This window comes from Rhinatrema bivittatum, chromosome 12 (genome assembly GCF_901001135.1).
Source record: "Rhinatrema bivittatum chromosome 12, aRhiBiv1.1, whole genome shotgun sequence".
In the NCBI taxonomy this organism is placed as follows: domain Eukaryota; kingdom Metazoa; phylum Chordata; class Amphibia; order Gymnophiona; family Rhinatrematidae; genus Rhinatrema; species Rhinatrema bivittatum.
The window spans coordinates 64,056,522-64,073,246 of record NC_042626.1 but is presented as its reverse complement, the minus strand read 5'-3'; the positions used below and the strand labels follow the sequence as shown (position 1 = coordinate 64,073,246).

At 43.3% G+C, this 16,725-nt stretch overlaps 1 protein-coding gene across 1 annotated transcript in view; it reads right to left on the bottom strand.

Annotated features, from left to right (window-relative positions):
- Positions 1-16,725, bottom strand: part of LOC115074002 (endothelial cell-selective adhesion molecule-like) — a 143,323-nt gene that overhangs the window by 24,063 nt on the left and 102,535 nt on the right. The window contains exons 3-4 of the mRNA XM_029573059.1: positions 2,533-2,746; positions 1,051-1,209 (exon numbers count right to left, since the gene is read on the bottom strand). Of these exons, the coding sequence (XP_029428919.1) occupies positions 1,051-1,209; positions 2,533-2,746 (373 nt within the window). The remainder of the gene's footprint in view (positions 1-1,050; positions 1,210-2,532; positions 2,747-16,725) is intronic.

Genomic DNA, 16,725 nt, shown 5'->3' with positions numbered 1-16,725 from the left:
AGTGCGGCCCAACGCCACGAAGGGAAGGCTGGGGGGTGCTCCCTCTGCCGGAAGGCATCGGAGGAGCACGGCCCGGGGAGCGGGGCCGAGGGAGGAGAGCAGAGCAGGAGCCCGGCACGGGAACGACTCCTCACTGCTGCTGAGACATCGGTGGCGGCCCTGATGCCACGAGGGAAGGTAGGAGGGGCCCACAGCTGGAAGTTATAACACAAAGTCTCTCAATTCTTAACACTTGATCTTCCCAGTTACTCCAATCATTCAGTTCTCTCCTAGTGATCAGATTACTCAGATTGGAAGATAGTTCAATCCTCTTTTAAATTCACAATTTCTCATTACTGCGTTCTCCCCACTGTGGAATGGTTAGAATAAAGTCCCAATTCTCATTCTTTTCCTGAAGTCTTCTTAGTTGCTAAAGCTCTCCCTCTGAATTACCAGATGGGCCCTCTCCTGTCAAGCACCTCTCACTTGAGTTAGCAGCATGCACAGTTCTTAATACCTCTTCAGTAGGTCGGTTAGTGGAGAAGGTATCCTGCTAAGGTTAGCTGGATAACTTGTTCCATATGCTCAGAGGGATAAACATCCCGCTGAATATATCAGTCTAAAGTTATCTAGCTACATATAGCCAGGTAACTAAAAACCTAACCAGCTATATTCAAACATTGCCAGGTAGGTTTTCAGTCATCCAGCCTCGTGTAGCCAGATAACGTGCTACTTAACCAGATATCTTTAAAAGATATCCGGCTAAGTAGCACTGACTTTAGCTAAGTAAATAAAAGTACAGAGGGTGGCCAATCCCCTCCCTCCCCCCTCCACAAAACGTGATATTAAGGCCCTGTCAGGCATATCCTCCTGCCCTCCCCAAAACATTTCAAAATCCAGGCTGCTTCATGCATTTGGGTTATTGCCTTTGCTACTTTTGTTTTGGCATAAGGTGCTGAGAAGACAACCTGCATGCTGAGCGTTGCTAGCTGTACCAAGCAACTGTGATATTTACCTTGCACTGGTGAGTATTCTGGGCTGCAAGCTATATTCGGTCGCTGTGACACTTACCCTGTGCTGATGAGAAGATAGCATGGGTGACGAATTTTTTCTGTTGCCGCCAGGTGTACACAGGAACTGGTTTCCCAGAAGAGGAATGGCAGCTCAGGGTGACATTGCCACCAATCCAGGCTCTTCCATGGATCTGACATGTTGGAATGGAGGGAGGAACTACAGGTGAGAGAAAGTGAATGTTAGACGTTCAAATGAACACTAAAATTAAAAACCTACAAACACACAAGGTAATTCAGTAATTACCAGACCTCTAACAATATAGGAGGTTGACAACTGAAAACAAATTAGCTTCATAAGAGTCTACCAAAGTAAGAAACTGGTTGAAGTCTGCAGGGTACAGAAGATAGTGCCTTTCCTGGTTAAATCTGGGATCTCAATACAGCAGGCAGCAATGTTCCTGGCAAAATCTGGGGTTTCTCTTACAGAAACAGGCAGCGCTGCTACTGCTTAGATCTGGGGTCTTAAAACCGGATACAGTGAGCACCAATGCTCCTGGTTAGTTCTCAGGTCTTTCTGCCAGGTACTATGTGAGATATTGACCATAAATATCATGGACAATGGTTTCAGTTTGAGTGCAGTTGGCTAATAATGAGATCACCTCCCCAACTCACTGTCCACAGCACACACTGCTGTCCTTCTCCTGCTAGCCAGGCCTTCTGCTTCATCACCACAGTCAGCCCTAAAGCATCCGGCTGCAGTAGAAAGGATTGTATCTGTCGCTCTTGGTACTTGTATAAATCTTTCCATCAGCAGGACTCATTAAACAAAGGGCACACTTTAGGCATCAGAATTAAAAGAGTGAATTTACAATGAGATTGATATTTAGTGAGCCGGTGATTAGGAAAGTTACCCAGGAACATTATCTGGATATTTAGCAGAACATACTCAAGTTTTCTGCTGAATATATCCAGGTAAAGATACCCAGATATCTTTAGGACAGCTATTTTTCTGACTAGATTTACCCGGCTAATTTTAGCCAGGTAGCACTGAATATCAGTGCTCACCAGCTAAAGTTTAGCCCTGCCTTAGCACCATCTCTTTTTGCCCTACTAAAATTTAGCAGTAAACACAGGGGAACTTTTAAATGCTGCATTTTGTCCAGCTGACTCCAAAAGTTAGCTGGACATACACTTTAAATATTTGCAGAAGTCAGAATGTTAAACTGGAATTATAAGTGAAAAATTATAAAGCAGAGATGGAATCCAGGCTAAATTAGGCTAATATGCTGAACAATTTTTGGCCTATTTTAGCCTAGATTCTGTCTTTGTATTATAATTTAAGTTCTTTTTCACTTATAATCGCAGACTTCTGCAAGTATTCCTACATATGGGTCAAGGGCTGGCTGTAAACATACAAGCATCACATCATCATACACATGACACCCAAAGCACAGTATACCTCATACTTTCCCTTGACTCTTTTGCACTAATAACCTTTCCCTATGCTAACATTATGTAGGCTATAACAACTCCATTTTACCCAGCACTGTAAGATTGACCACTCCGATATTTGTCCCACCAGGCCCACTGTCATCCTCCATGTTGACAAGACACTCGTAGTGACCCGAATCCTCCTCTCGAGTATGGTTGATGGAAACTGAAACATTTGTAGCTGGCATGCGGTACACAAACTGGATGCGGTCTTTAAACTGTGGCTCTTCCACCTGTGAGGATCCTGCCATGTATTTCAAGATCTAGAAGAAAGAAAAGCAGAATGGTTAGGAGACAACAGAGGACCATTTCATAGAATTACTCTAAGCTAAGATAGAGTGCCCCATTGTCATGTTTCTGTCCTTTAGATAGTGTAAAAACCATAACAAGAGACAAATAATTGTCATGGAAGTGGGTGGCAGTCCAGCAAAGATTCCACCTCAGCATAGCAGTAAAGAAACCTATTAGAAATGCCGCTTCCTACCTAGAAGAGTAGAAATTAAGAGGCGGCAAATTTAGTAGGTGAGTCCTATGCACTTGTGAAGCTATTGAATTATTTGTTGGAAGAAAGGGTAACTTGTCTGTTCTTGTTAAAATTAGAATCTAAAAGTTGTTTTAGCCACCTTTTTGAAAGGAGCGAGGCTTATGCAATCACCCTGTCTGGGTGTGTATCTGTTCTTCATCTAATAACTTTCCTATTTAATGTCCTATCTTCATCAAATGTTTAAGCAATGTTGGGGGGGATGGATATAAACATTCTGAACAGGGTATTTTTTAAATCTATGTATTCCATAAATATGTGCACACAATTGTCGCTGCCTCATAAATTGTTGTGTTTAACTACTACAATGTATCATTTCTATAGCGAGCGCAGCCTTCGGGAGCCAATGGTGTGGGTTCGGCACATGTCACTTTGCTCATAGGAGAGTGGAGCCCTATGGGCCATGGAACAGCTCAGGTCAGGACATGAGTCGCACCCTTGGTGAAGTGTGTGTGCAGGAATGGGTGGCACAGGAGCAGAGCTGGACGGAGCTTGGAAGACTGGATGTAGACATGGAGACGTGGACTTGGACGTAGACTTGGGCATAAACTTGGGCATAGACTTGGGTGTAGACTTGGAACTGAAGAGACGAGGAGATGAAGACAAGAGACAAGGAGGGATGAGCAAGACCCTCAGGTGCCCTACACAGCATGAAGGGCTGGTTGCAGACCATAGTGAAGACTCAGACGAAGAACATGGAACAAGGACACAGGCAGGAATGAGCAAGACCCTCAGGCGCCCTACACAGCACGTGGGGCTGGTCGTGGACCACACTGTCCCCATGCGCCCTACACAGCTGGGAGGCTGGTCGCGGACCACGAGGAGAGCGGGGCAAGCTCAGGAAGTCTCTTAGCACAGGAGCGAAGCAACCCCTCGGGGCCTCTGGAGTCGGGACAGGATACAAGTAGATAAGGCTTGGCCCTTAGCACTCGAGGACCAACCTCAGATTTAAAAACAGGGAATCTCCGGAGGAATGGGTTCTTCAGGACCTGGAACATCAGGACTGGGACAACATCAGTAAGGGAACAAGGAACATCACTGGACTTGGACTCACAGACATCTTGGAACTAGGAACATCGAGGAAGCTTGGGACATCAAGGAAGCTTGGGACATCGAGGAGGGCTGACATAATTAGAATGGGGTCACGGATGTCTCTCTGGAATGGAGTCACGGACGTCTCTCGGGAATGGAGTCACGGACGTCTCTCTGGAATAGTGTCATGGACGTCTCTCTGGAGTAGTGTCACAGATATCTGGCAATGGACTCATGGACATCTCAGAATAGATTCACGGAGTATAGACATTTGGACATGGAACAGATATCAGACTGAAGAGATGTCTTCAGGAGCATCTGGATAGATGCTAACATAACGAAGGAATGAAGCAAGCCCCCTTTATAGGGCAGACCGGACATCGGTAGGGTTGTGGCCACTTCCTGTTACTGGCCCTTTAAGAAGAATGAAGAGGCATGGCCGCACCCCTAAGGGAAGGCCAGAAGCAGCTGCAGGACCTTGGACAGCGGTCCTGTGCAGAGCAGGAGGAAGCAGGCCACGATGGCGGCGTTCCAGCCGCACAGGAGGAGGGCCCAGAGGCAGGCGACATCGGCGGCATCCCAGCCAGGTCAGAGAGCAGGGCCGGAGGCAGCATCAAGCCACGAAGAACCGCGAGGATAGCTTCCGAGGGCAGGCAGGCCCAAAGCAGCAGTGGTAGTCTCCAGGCCGCATGAAGCCCGACCACAGCGGCTCCAGCTGCGAAGGCAGCAGTGGCTCCAAGCCGTGACTGGCAGGCCCCGTCGGCGGCCTCCCACAGTCGCAAAGAGCAGCAGCAGCAGCAGCGGCATAATGCCGCAGAGGTAAGGCCCTGTCCGTGTAACAGGGGCGCAACAATTTCTAGTTCAAATTTTATTATCAGTAAACCATAACAATAAAAAGAAAACTCTTACAGGAGCAACAAGTGATATCCAAACCAGAAATATGTGAGCAGGAAAGTAGTACATGGCAGGGAGACAATTCAAACAAAATACTGCCTTGCATCTGAAAAGAGATAAATTAACAAAGGAAAGAGTATCACTGACACTAGGGCTACAATAGAACCAGAGCAAGTAATGACACTTAAGAATGATTAAAGATGAAAATTATTGTTTACAGACTTCCACATTGCAACCTAGCTAGAAACTCAATTCTAACAAGCTGCCACCACCTTTTCATATTTATAAAATAAACAAATTGTATGCACCAAAAGTGAACATTGAGCCCAACAGCATTTTTCCAATTATTAAGTATCAACTTGACCACAATGGAGAACAGGAAATTTAATCCAGTAGCTTTCCTTGCGATGCCAAAATTTGGGCTGAAGTCCAGAGAGATCAGTACAATATCATAGAATAAAGGACAAGCATGGTTCAACAAAATCAAAATTTTCCCATACCCCTTGACAGAAGAGATACATCAAGGGAAATAATACAGCATATGAGAAAGCATAGAGTTTGCAGATCCACTAGACCAACAAACATGGGAAGAAGAAAGTCCAGTTTATAAAGAGTCCAGGGAATCCAAATGGCACAGTGTGCTAAAAGTACCTAGATTGAGTTATATGAGATGAAAGAGATGCTCAAAATGATTTACACCAATACTGATCCCAAAGAAAATCTTCATTAAGAGACCACTCATGCTCCTAAATCTTCTTGAGTTCTGTACAACGAGAAGACTAGACATTCTTCAAACGTTATGGTTACTGGAAGCAGCATGACCTTGTGCAACATGGCCTGCAGCCATTAAGAGAAAGAAGACAAATCTAAATGCATAGCTCTGATGCTTGATTGTAATTGAATCTGACATGATATCTGGGTATTCTGTACCAAAAAATACAAAAGTTTGAAAATCCGTAACTTCTGAATCATTTTTTAACCATTCTGAATCATTCTTAATTTGAATTGACCAGTGCTATATTGCAGTTTCTAGTTCAACTTTTTTTCTCTACTTGTTACAGAATACCTGCAAGCTGTAAGAACTGTGAAAATAGCCAGCTCCTTGTTAAGATAAGAAACAGAGAATGAACTTTGTGATTGATGTATTCTAGCATGGCAAAGTTCTTAAAGTTTGTGCCTTAATTAGCACCAAATTCTGGATAAATAAAAATATCTTTTGACCTTCTGCAATTGGGATGGACATATGCTTACTGCATTTAGTATTGCATATATATTTAATCATTAGGCATTTTAGATGCTTGCTGCTTATATATTAAAGTTAGGGATATGAAATCAGGTGCTCTTCTGTCAATTAGACAGAATGATTATACTAGACCAAAAGGTGCACAGGTGTCTTGATGAAGCACATCTGATGTAAGAACAAAGAGCTTTTATAGCTAAATTTTCTTGGACATGTAACTTGACTTATATATATGTAGTTGTTTAGTAAATTAGAACACATGAGGTCAGAAGTCTCTGAGTTAGTTGAACTTATATTGAAAAAGAATTACTATAAGCCATTTAAGGTCAGCAAGAGAAAAGGTATATATACAGTGAAATCCAGATGCTCTCGGCTGTTATGCTATCCTGAGTATGACATACCCGAGACCCTGGCTGATTTAACTCGTATTTGGTAAGCAACCATCTTATATTTTTATTTTCCTTTATTATATGACTTGATCAAATCAATTAAATTTAATTATATACTTTTCTCCTGTAAAATAAAAATTGTATTCTTCTTTTTAAGAATATATCTCTGACTGAGGTATTGAGTGGCCCTGATGACCCTGCAAACTACAGGCCCATCTCCAATCTGCCTTTCATATCCAAAATCATGGAGAAAGTGGTCAACACGCAACTCACAGATTTCCTAGAAGAAAACAATATTTTACATCCCGCTCAATATGGCTTTCGTAAAGACCGAAGCACCGAAAAACTCCTACTTGCAATAACGGATACCATCCTCAAAGGCATGGATCACGGCCAATCTTACATACTTGCCCTTCTTGACATCTCTGCCGCCTTTGATACTGTGAACCATCAAATCCTAATCTCACGCTTAGCGGAGATAGGCATCTCTAACACAGCCCTATCCTGGTTCTCCTCATACCTTGATCACCGAAAGTACACAGTCAAGCTTGATAACTTTGAATCCACTCACAATCCCCTCGCACAAGGCGTTCCCCAAGGCTCCTCTTTATCGTCCACCCTCTTCAATATATACTTACTTCCACTCTGCCACCTCCTTTCCAAATTAGGACTAAAATTCTTCTTATATGCAGACGACGTACAAATACTTATTCCCATTCAGAAATCCATCAATGAAACCCTTCAGTACTGGGAAAAATGTCTGACATCCATCAATTCTCTCCTCTCCAATCTACATCTAGCACTCAACGCCTCTAAAACTGAAATCCTCATCCTAGCAAATCAACCAATCGACTCGATCCACCAAATGATCCAAAATGCCTCACAAAATTACACACTGCCACCCAGTGTCAGAGATTTAGGTGTCTCCCTAGACAATCAACTAAGCTTCAAACCTCACATTAAATCACTCCTAAAAGGGGGCTTCTATAAACTTCAAGTCCTCAAAAAACTGAAGCCCCTTCTAAACGCCCACGACTTCCGCACTGTTATGCAAACCACTATACTATCCAAACTCGACTATTGTAACTCCCTTCTCTTAGGCCTCCCAGCCTCCACCATTAAACCCCTTCAAATCCTTCAAAATTCCATGGCAAGAATCCTAACAAACACCAGAAAAACTGACCATATCACTCCTATTCTCCAAGACCTCCACTGGCTCCCCATCACCTTCCGTTCCCAATACAAAACACTTACCATCCTCCATAACACACTATACAATAACAACTCACCCTGGCTTGAAGATATGCCACAATTCCGCCAAGCTAATCGCCCCACTAGAAACTCCCTTGCTGGCACTCTCCAAACCCCTTCACTTAAAGTTGGACACCTCACCACCACCAGGGATAGAGCCTTCACCATTGCGGGCCCCACCCTCTGGAATTCCCTCCCCGCCAAACTCCGCCTAGAACCGTCCCTGAGCCATTTCAAAAAAGGAATCAAGACATGGCTCTTTCAACAGGCATACCCCAATTCCTCTCAAACCTAGTCCTTTCCCTCATTGAACCCCCTCAGCTCCCGTTCAACCTACCTACCTTCTCCCTGACCTCCCCTATACCTTCCCTGTACTCCTTCCTCCCTACCCCGCCCTCTTCACCCTTTAGCAAGCTCTCCCTAAAAATACCCTTGCTCAGTTGTACCCCTGTTTCCCTCCACACCCCCCTGCTCCTTTTTCCCTCTCCCCTCTCCCTTCCCGCTCCCTCCTTCTTTTTCCTCCCCCCCCGCACCAGCATTTATCTGTATATAAGTGCACTTGCCTCCTTTCATACTGTAAATAAGTTCTATATGCTAAGTTCTTAAGTGCACATGCCTCCTTAGCATTGTTTATAGTTCACTTGCATATCTAACCCTAGCATGAATGCAAAAGTTGTAACTCTGCTCTTTGACTCTCTTCATCTGTACTTTTATATATTATCCAGTTAGCCCCCTTCCCTGTTTTTTGTAATTTCCTTTCTCAGTTACTTGTAAACCGACGTGATGTGTCCTACGAATGCCGGTATAGAAAATGTTAAATAAATAAAATAAATAAATAAATAATTAACTGAGCTCAAAATGATGCATCATCTCTCAGAAGCGTGGATATGTTAACATTATGTGACATGGGGTTCTAAGTTAAAGAGAGTAAATTTTAAAGGGAACACCTTTAATAATGTTTCACTTACTAGGAATTGCCTATCAGAACAGAACCAAGACAAATCCATTTGGGAAAGATGTAGGCCAAATTGTTCAACTAGGTGAGGAAAGGACAAAAACTACACTTTATGAAATCAGTTGATCTAATGTCCATATCCCAGTCTGTTGCCATAATGGCCAACTTATGCATTTTCCATTGTTCTTATAAAGAGGATGAAGCCATATTGCAGTCAAAGCAGAAGATTTCCAAGGAACCAGTAAAGGTCTAATAGTCTGTCCAGCATCCCATATGCATTTGGGTTAACATTATGTATAGGTAACAATCTGAAATGGGCCTTAAAGGACTATATATAATTTCTAAAGCACTACTAGACATATGAAGTGCTGTACAGATACACTTAAGAGGCAGTCCTTGCTCCATGAATCTTACAATCTAGTCATGACAACATGACAAATGAATCTATGGGAAGTGAATTTCTTGTAGAGAAGTGGTTAGAATTTATCCACAGCTTCAAAAAGGTGAGTTTTTAAACTGAGTTTGAATATGACCAGAGAGGGAGCATGATACACCAACTCAGGAAGTCTATTTCAGGCATGCAGTGCAGCAAGGTGGAAAGAACAGTCGAGAGTTAGCAGTGGAGGAGAAGGTCACAGAGTGGCTTGCTCAATTAACAGAGTTCATGAGGAAGGGTGCAGGGAGACAGAAGAAATGATTGGTAATGAAGAGCTGTGGAGTGAATGCATTCATAGGCAAGTAAGAAAAGCTTGAACTATATGCAGTAGCAATCAGGGAGGCAATGTAGTTACTTGAGAAGAGGGATAACATGGTCTTAGCAATGTTGAAGGAAGATAAGTTATGCAACCGAAATCTGAATAAATTAGAGAAATCTGATTCAGCAGGATGCCCATAAAGATCAAATTGCAGTAGTCTAAATGGGAGGGGAAAAAGTGGATGAGCATTTTGGTAGCATACTAAACAAGGGCCAGATGGATTTTAGTATTGTTACAGAGGAAGAAATTACACCCTTGAGCAGTGTTTTGCATATGTGTAAAGAAGGAGAGAGAGGCATCAAAGATGACCCCAGTGTTAGAGAATAAAGGAACTGGGAGGTTGAGAGTGCCATCCACAGAGACAAAAAAAAAGAGGAAAAAGGGGAAGAAGGCTGGCAAGTGGGGAAAACAAGAAGTTCTTTCTTGGTCATGTTAAGTTTAAGTTGACAGCGGGGTATGCAGGCAGTGATAGACAAGCAGCCTGAAATTTTGGACTGGATTCATGGTGAAATTTATGGGGTAGAGAAGTTGGCCAGAGAGTCCTCAGCACAAAAGCAGTACAGAAAGCCATGGGAAAAGATCAGCATATTGAGGGAAGAAGTATGAAGTGAAAAGAGAAGAGAGCCCAGGTTAGAGCCTTGAAGAGGACACCAACTGATAGTGGAATAGCAGTGCAGATAGAACCACCATAGGATACAGCAAGAGTATGATGGGAGAGGTAAGAAGAAAACCTAGAGTAGAGTCCCAAAATCCAGTCAGTTGTGGACAGTATGTCAAGTAGTAGACAGTGTCAAAAGTAGTGAATAGCTCAAGGAGGATAAAGATTGAGTAAGGCCTTGGTCACTGAAATCTTTGGCAGTAGCAGTTTTTGTGGAATGTAAAGGGCAAAAGCCAAATTTTAGTAGATCCTGAATGGCTTGAAAAGAGAGAAAGTGAAGACAGCAGAGGTGAACAGTACATGATGCAAGCAGTTTGGATGCAAAAAGGAAGAAGGAAATGGGACAATATTTAAACAGGTAAGGTCCAGTGAAGGGTTTTTTTTGAGGCATGGCATGATGGTAGGAAGAGGGGAAGTAGCAGTATCAAGTAATGTAACAGATAGAGGGGACAATTGCAGGGGAAATAGAACTAAGGAGCTGGGTGAGAATTCAGTCAGAGGAACAAATAATGAGCTTGGAGGAAGAAAGAAAATGGGGCTGTTTCCTCCTCCGTGATTTCAGAAAAGAAAAAGTGTGGCAAAGGCTAAGAAACAGATTAATGAAGTGAGGGTTGGAGGCGGCAGTCTGGAGGAAAATGCATAATTACTCTTGCCAGTCTTTTCATGGAAGAAGTCCAGCCATACTTTGGGCAGAAAGGGGGGTGGGGGTGGGAGGAAGCAGCAAGTTGAGGAGGGAGGTGAGTGTGGCAAAGAGATGGCAGGTGTTGCAGGCAAGGGTGTTTGTCAGATGGACTTAATTATCTTGCTTGGCAAGTATAGCAGCAGACTGGAAGGAGGTGAGCGTGAATTTGAAATAAATGAAGTGGGAACTGAACTTCAGTTAGAGATGCTCTGCAGAGCACAAACAAGAACATAGGGAGCAAATTCTGGTGAGCCAAGTTTTGGGTTTGGCATGCCTTACAGGACAGGGTAGGGTTCAAGCAGAAAAGAACATAGATCTCAATATTCAGCCTAACTTTTCTACTCTCTACGCAGCTGAATATCGGCCTCAATGTTCTCAGAAGAAACTGTCTCATCAACAGAGAAGACTGTAGAGGGTGAGAGAGTGTTGAAGAGAATACAGAGGTCAATAGCCTGGATATTCCTGAAGGTGTTAGTGTTGATTGAATGAGACTGTGAGGGAAGGTGGTTAAGTGTGAAAGCTATCAGTTGATGATCAGAGAGGGGAAAAACAGAGGTGGAAAAACCTGAAAGAACGCAATTGGAAGAAAGGACTTGGTCAAGGCAGTGGCCATGTCAACAAGTAAGCAATAGAGCATATTTTGAGATCTAATGAGGAGCTTAAAGCAAAGAACTGAGGCAACAATGGGGTCATCAACATGGAGGATAAAGTTCCCAGAATAAGGGAAAGGGAACATGGTTCAAAAAAGGAAAGCGAGGAATCAAAATCAGCCAGGAAGGAGTAGGATTTATCAGGGGAATGTTAGATTACAACTACCCATAGGGAAAGTGGGGAGAAAAGACAGATGAAGTGGGTCTCAAATAAAGAAAAATAATAAGCTTGAGATTGAGGAAGAAGTTGAAACATCAGGAGGAGGAGAAGGAAAAGAACAGCAGTCCAACACTGCTACCACAGCTGCTTGAGCATGGTTTATGGCAGAAATGATAACTTCCATAATAAGAGAAAACTGAAACAGAATCCTCAAGGGAAGGTCAAGTCTTGTCAAAGCAAAAAGATGGAGGGAATGAGAGATAAAGGGGCATTCCAGCCATTTCACAGAGAACATTGAAAAGGGAGAGAAGAGGCAGGAAGGAGAGGGATAGTGATGTCTGGAGGGGTGATGGATAAGTAAAATTTTATATAATTTGTAGCAGTCAGTTGTATATTTTCTTAAAGTTTTTAATTTATTACTTTATTTCCATTTCAAATTGGTAATATCCTATCTTGGAAGGCGAGAGGGGGAGGCAACAACTCCAACAGTGCCTAAGGGTGACAAAATCCTAAATCCATCCCTGACCACCACCCCCAGCAGAGATGGAAGAGCAGCTAGTAGTAGGACTTCTGGCTAGGCAGGAACTCCACGATGCCAACGTAATGGAGGGATGGTGGGCTTTATAGAGCAAGATGCAACACATCAGAAAAGGAATGCAACAGTAGTGTACAAATGCCCAGCAATTCATGAGGGAGAGCACAGCTGCTATCAATGCATTGGGGCATCAGGTAAGAACATCATCAGATGACACTGATGACATCCTATGAAGCCTTGACTCCTTCTTATAGATCTGATATGGTTTTGCAGGAAGCAAGCTTGTCCTTAGCAAGTTCTGACATAACTGAATGCAGCAGCTTTCTCCCCTACACTGAGGTGGAAAGGGGTGCTATGAAAGGAAGCAACTTATTCCAGAGGTGCATCATCAATCCTGAACATCGATATATTCATCAGGACCCAGACTTAACCTCCGATATCTGGTCCAGACCTACATTGACCCTCCGATGACGTGCCCCACTCCTGGGCAAAGATCTTATTTGAAGATGCATTGAGGCACCCACTCTGGGGCAAGCACCCTCCATGCTGAACCTCTGACTCGCCAGTTTCTCACAGATCCCTTTGTGGCAGCAGTTGCTGTTGACAGAGATACTGGTGGTTCTATGCCTGCTGTTTTTCTGATAAAAATGCTTCTTCTGCTCCTACTGTTCCTTTGGTTTACGGCTCTACCTGTCCTGCCACAGACACTGCTCACTCCCTGCTCCTGCTGGCAGACACAGGTTTAGGTTTTTACTGTACCTGGGCTTTGTTTATGCTTATGTTCCCTCCCTTCCCCTCCCTCTCCCCCAGGTATGCTGGAAAACGGGGAGCATAGCTCCACTTAGTTTCCTGTGGTGGTTCAGGGGTTGATTTTATGGCAAGAATTAGAATGCTGAAGCACAATGACAAACATTTCCATTTTTTTTTGTAATATTCAACCCTTTTACAGTCCCCTCCCCTACCCATCCCCTCTTACTCTTAACCCCCCTCCCCAATAATTTAATTTCACTTATACTCCTCTCATGTTCTATCATCACTTCCATTCTCTCTCTTCCCAATAATCTCCCTAATACTCCTCCTATCATCTTCTCTCTGATTCACTCTTAACCCCCTCGCTTTCTCTCCAAATACCCTCCCCTAACGTCTCTCATATACCCTCCCGGCTCTCACATACTCCTGTGTAATGGTGTATTGATCTCTAATGCTTCTACCTCACTCTGCACGCAGAGAGATGGGAATGCCTGGAATGCCCTCCCAGAAGAGATGGTGAGGATGAAAACAATAAATGAATTCAAAAGGGCATGGGATAAACACTGCGGATCCCTGGAGGATGGAAGCGAATGGAGCCACTGCCTGGGGTTTACATAGATGCACAGGCACACAGGGTTCTAGGGGCCAATATTCAGGCTCCAATCTCTCACACACAGACTCTTTGACCCCAAGGCAGGGTTCTTTTATCAGCTGGGGGAAGAAAATTCTTCTCCAAAGCCCTGGGAAGCAGCAATGAAACTGTTTCTTTTACCTGGGAGAGGTAGAGGAGAAAAAGTGCCAACAAACAACTCAAGAGACTCTGATGGAATGTAAAAAAAAAACAAAACTTTACTGAAAGTTTTCTTTGATAAGAGAATGGCACAGTTCACTCCAGTTCTTATCACCACAGATGGCACATACAGTTCTCAGTCTTTCCTCTGAGAATAAGAGAAAGATGCAGTTCAAAGGTCTCAGGAAATAACAGCCTGGATGCAAAGCCTTTGATACTATTCCCTATCATTTCCTCTGCAGGGGTCCAAGACCTTTTAACCCTAATCACATGGAGAGATTGTATCTAGATATGCTGACCCCGCAGATATCAAGCACTGGGATGAGCCTGCCTCAGGAAGCAGGAAGAAAGAAAGAACAGGAAGTAATACCATAAAAGGGCAAGGAGGGGAAAGAGAAGGACTGTAGAAAGCTCTGCTCCACAGGCAAACATTTGGCTGACATCTTTTTTTTTTGCTACTTTGCTGGCAGCAGGCAGAGACTATATCCCAGTACCTACAGAACTCTTTGTACTTTATTTCCTTTTAAACAAGGCTTCTGTAGTTTTTCCTTTTACTCCTCTGGATAATACAATGTCTTTGTTTGTAAGAAGACTGCTAAGTTGTTATTTAAGAAAAACACCTCTTTATCTGTGCAAGGTTTGCTCTCTCTACCAGAGCCAGGGAAAACACTTACCCTCCAGGGCTTGGATAAGAAAGGTTTGCACAGAGACCTTTACTCCTCTCTTACCCCAGGATGAAGATTCCAAGTGGGAGTCCTCAGAATATCTCAAAATGGTCTTACTCACAGTTCTCCAAAATCTCTCTCTCTCTCTGGATCCCACCCGGGGACACCACAGCTCTCTCGATGTTCCTCCTTCAGGGCAGGAAGAGGGCAGCAAAATCTTCCTCCCAGGTCTTCTAGCTAAAAATCTCTTTCCTCAAAAACTGAGTCCAAACACCGGAATCCACCTAAAGCGGGTCAGCACCACACCTCTGTCCTCAAGAAGGATGAAGAGAAGCAGCAGATGGCTGTTCTCTGCTCTATCTGCTCCAGCACCATCGCTTCCCTCCTGTAAGCAATTCTGCGGCCCTCAAGAAAAACCGCATAATTAGATTGCTGCCACGTAATTTACAATCTGCTAGAGAATCAACATTTCTATAAACGTTTACACCTCTTAATTCAATCTTTTGAAAAAAGCTGCAGGGTGCCTGCCTGCCTTCAATCTCAGCTCTCTCTCTCTCTGCTCCTCTCCAGCCCTGGAGATGGCTCCCCCCAGACACAAAAGACAAGGGCTAAAGACCTGTGAGACCTAATCTACTCCCTAGATGAGGCAAGCACCAGTGATAGTGAAACAGCAATCGCTGAGAGACTTTCCAGAGAGACAGGATTCGCATATTGTTTGTGGGGAGGTTTTATGACTTGCCCCTCCCCATAAGGTTCCAGAGCTGGGATAGACTGGTTCCCATGTTCTAAAGACTTTTCATACAAGGGAAGTCACAGACTACAAGACCAAGAAGTAAGGACCAAGATCTCTGGGGTTTCCCAACTGGTTCTCCCCCCCTTGGGGCCAGGATAGGCTGGGTGACCATGAATAAACGGGACTCAATGTATCCAGCTACATGTTTCTCCATTATTTGTGCAGGTTCCTTGGTGGACCCTGGCTGGTCAAAGTACCAACAATTCCATCTTTCGCTTTTCTTTCCACTTCCTTTTTTGAAGATAAGTGCCTCATTGTCATATGTGGCTCCTGGTTTGGAGATAGTTTGACTCCTGTACTTCCTTCTGGTGAAGTTGCTTGTTTCATTCCACTCCTGCTGTTACAGCTTCACCTGGAAGTCAGTATTTATTTATTTATCTTATTTAAAAGTTTTTCTATACCGTCATTAAGTTATTTACCATCATAACGGTTTACAATAGGGCACATATAGCAAAGAAAAGATCGTACTTTACAAGGAGGGTGCAAATAGTATCCGGTAACAAACAAACATTAAGTACTATTTGGTTTATGACATGGAATTTCATTGATTAAATTCTCATGGGAGAGTACATGTGGTTGATTTTCATCATTTCGGATTATTGACTACGATTATCTGTGGGATAAAAATAATTTCCAGGTAGGAATCTGGAGATTATGTGCTGGGTGCTCTATGCCTGCTCTTCCTTGCGCCGTTCTCTTTGTAAAAGGCTTGTTTGAAAAGCCAGGTTTTCAGGTTTGTATGCAATCTGAATGTCTCCTGAGTTGCAGAATGGTGCATCAAAACATCACCTCTGGCAGGAGATAGATTAGAGCTTATGGATTTATCTTTTGGGAACATGATGGGTACATGATGCTCTCTTTTACAGATGCTTATTCTAATGGATTGTGTTTTTATGCAACTTTGCATTCCATGACAAATTTCAGACATTTAATAAAAACATGTTATAAATGTTAAATAATAATGTACAGTGTTTAATTTTTTTTATTTAACTTATAGAATGGGTTTCTAGCCTGACAGGCCTAAGCCCAAGGTTTCCAGGCCTAGTCAGTAGGCCTGGAATCCTTGGACTGACTTGCTATATCCAAGTATAAAGGGGGTCACATAGACCTAAGAGGCCCAAAATCCAATGTACACAACACAGGCTCTTTATTAAGCACAGCTGACACCACAGAAGAACAAGAACAGCTTTGTAAAAATATAAAGTTTATTCATTCAACAAAATTTAAAAAACAATTAAAACTCCCCAGAGAGCTTACACTTTAATATAATATGACAATCTTAACCAAAATGGTCTTGTATGCATAATTCTGCCCAATGTTGAAATGTACAGCATATATTTCCATACAATAGAGAACATAAGAACATGCCATACTGGGTCAGACCAAGGGTCCATCAAACCCAGCATCCTGTCTCCAGCAATGGCCAATCCAAGTCACAAGCACCTGGCAAGTACCCAGACATTAAGTTGATCCCCTGCTACTAATGCCAGCAAAAGGTAGTG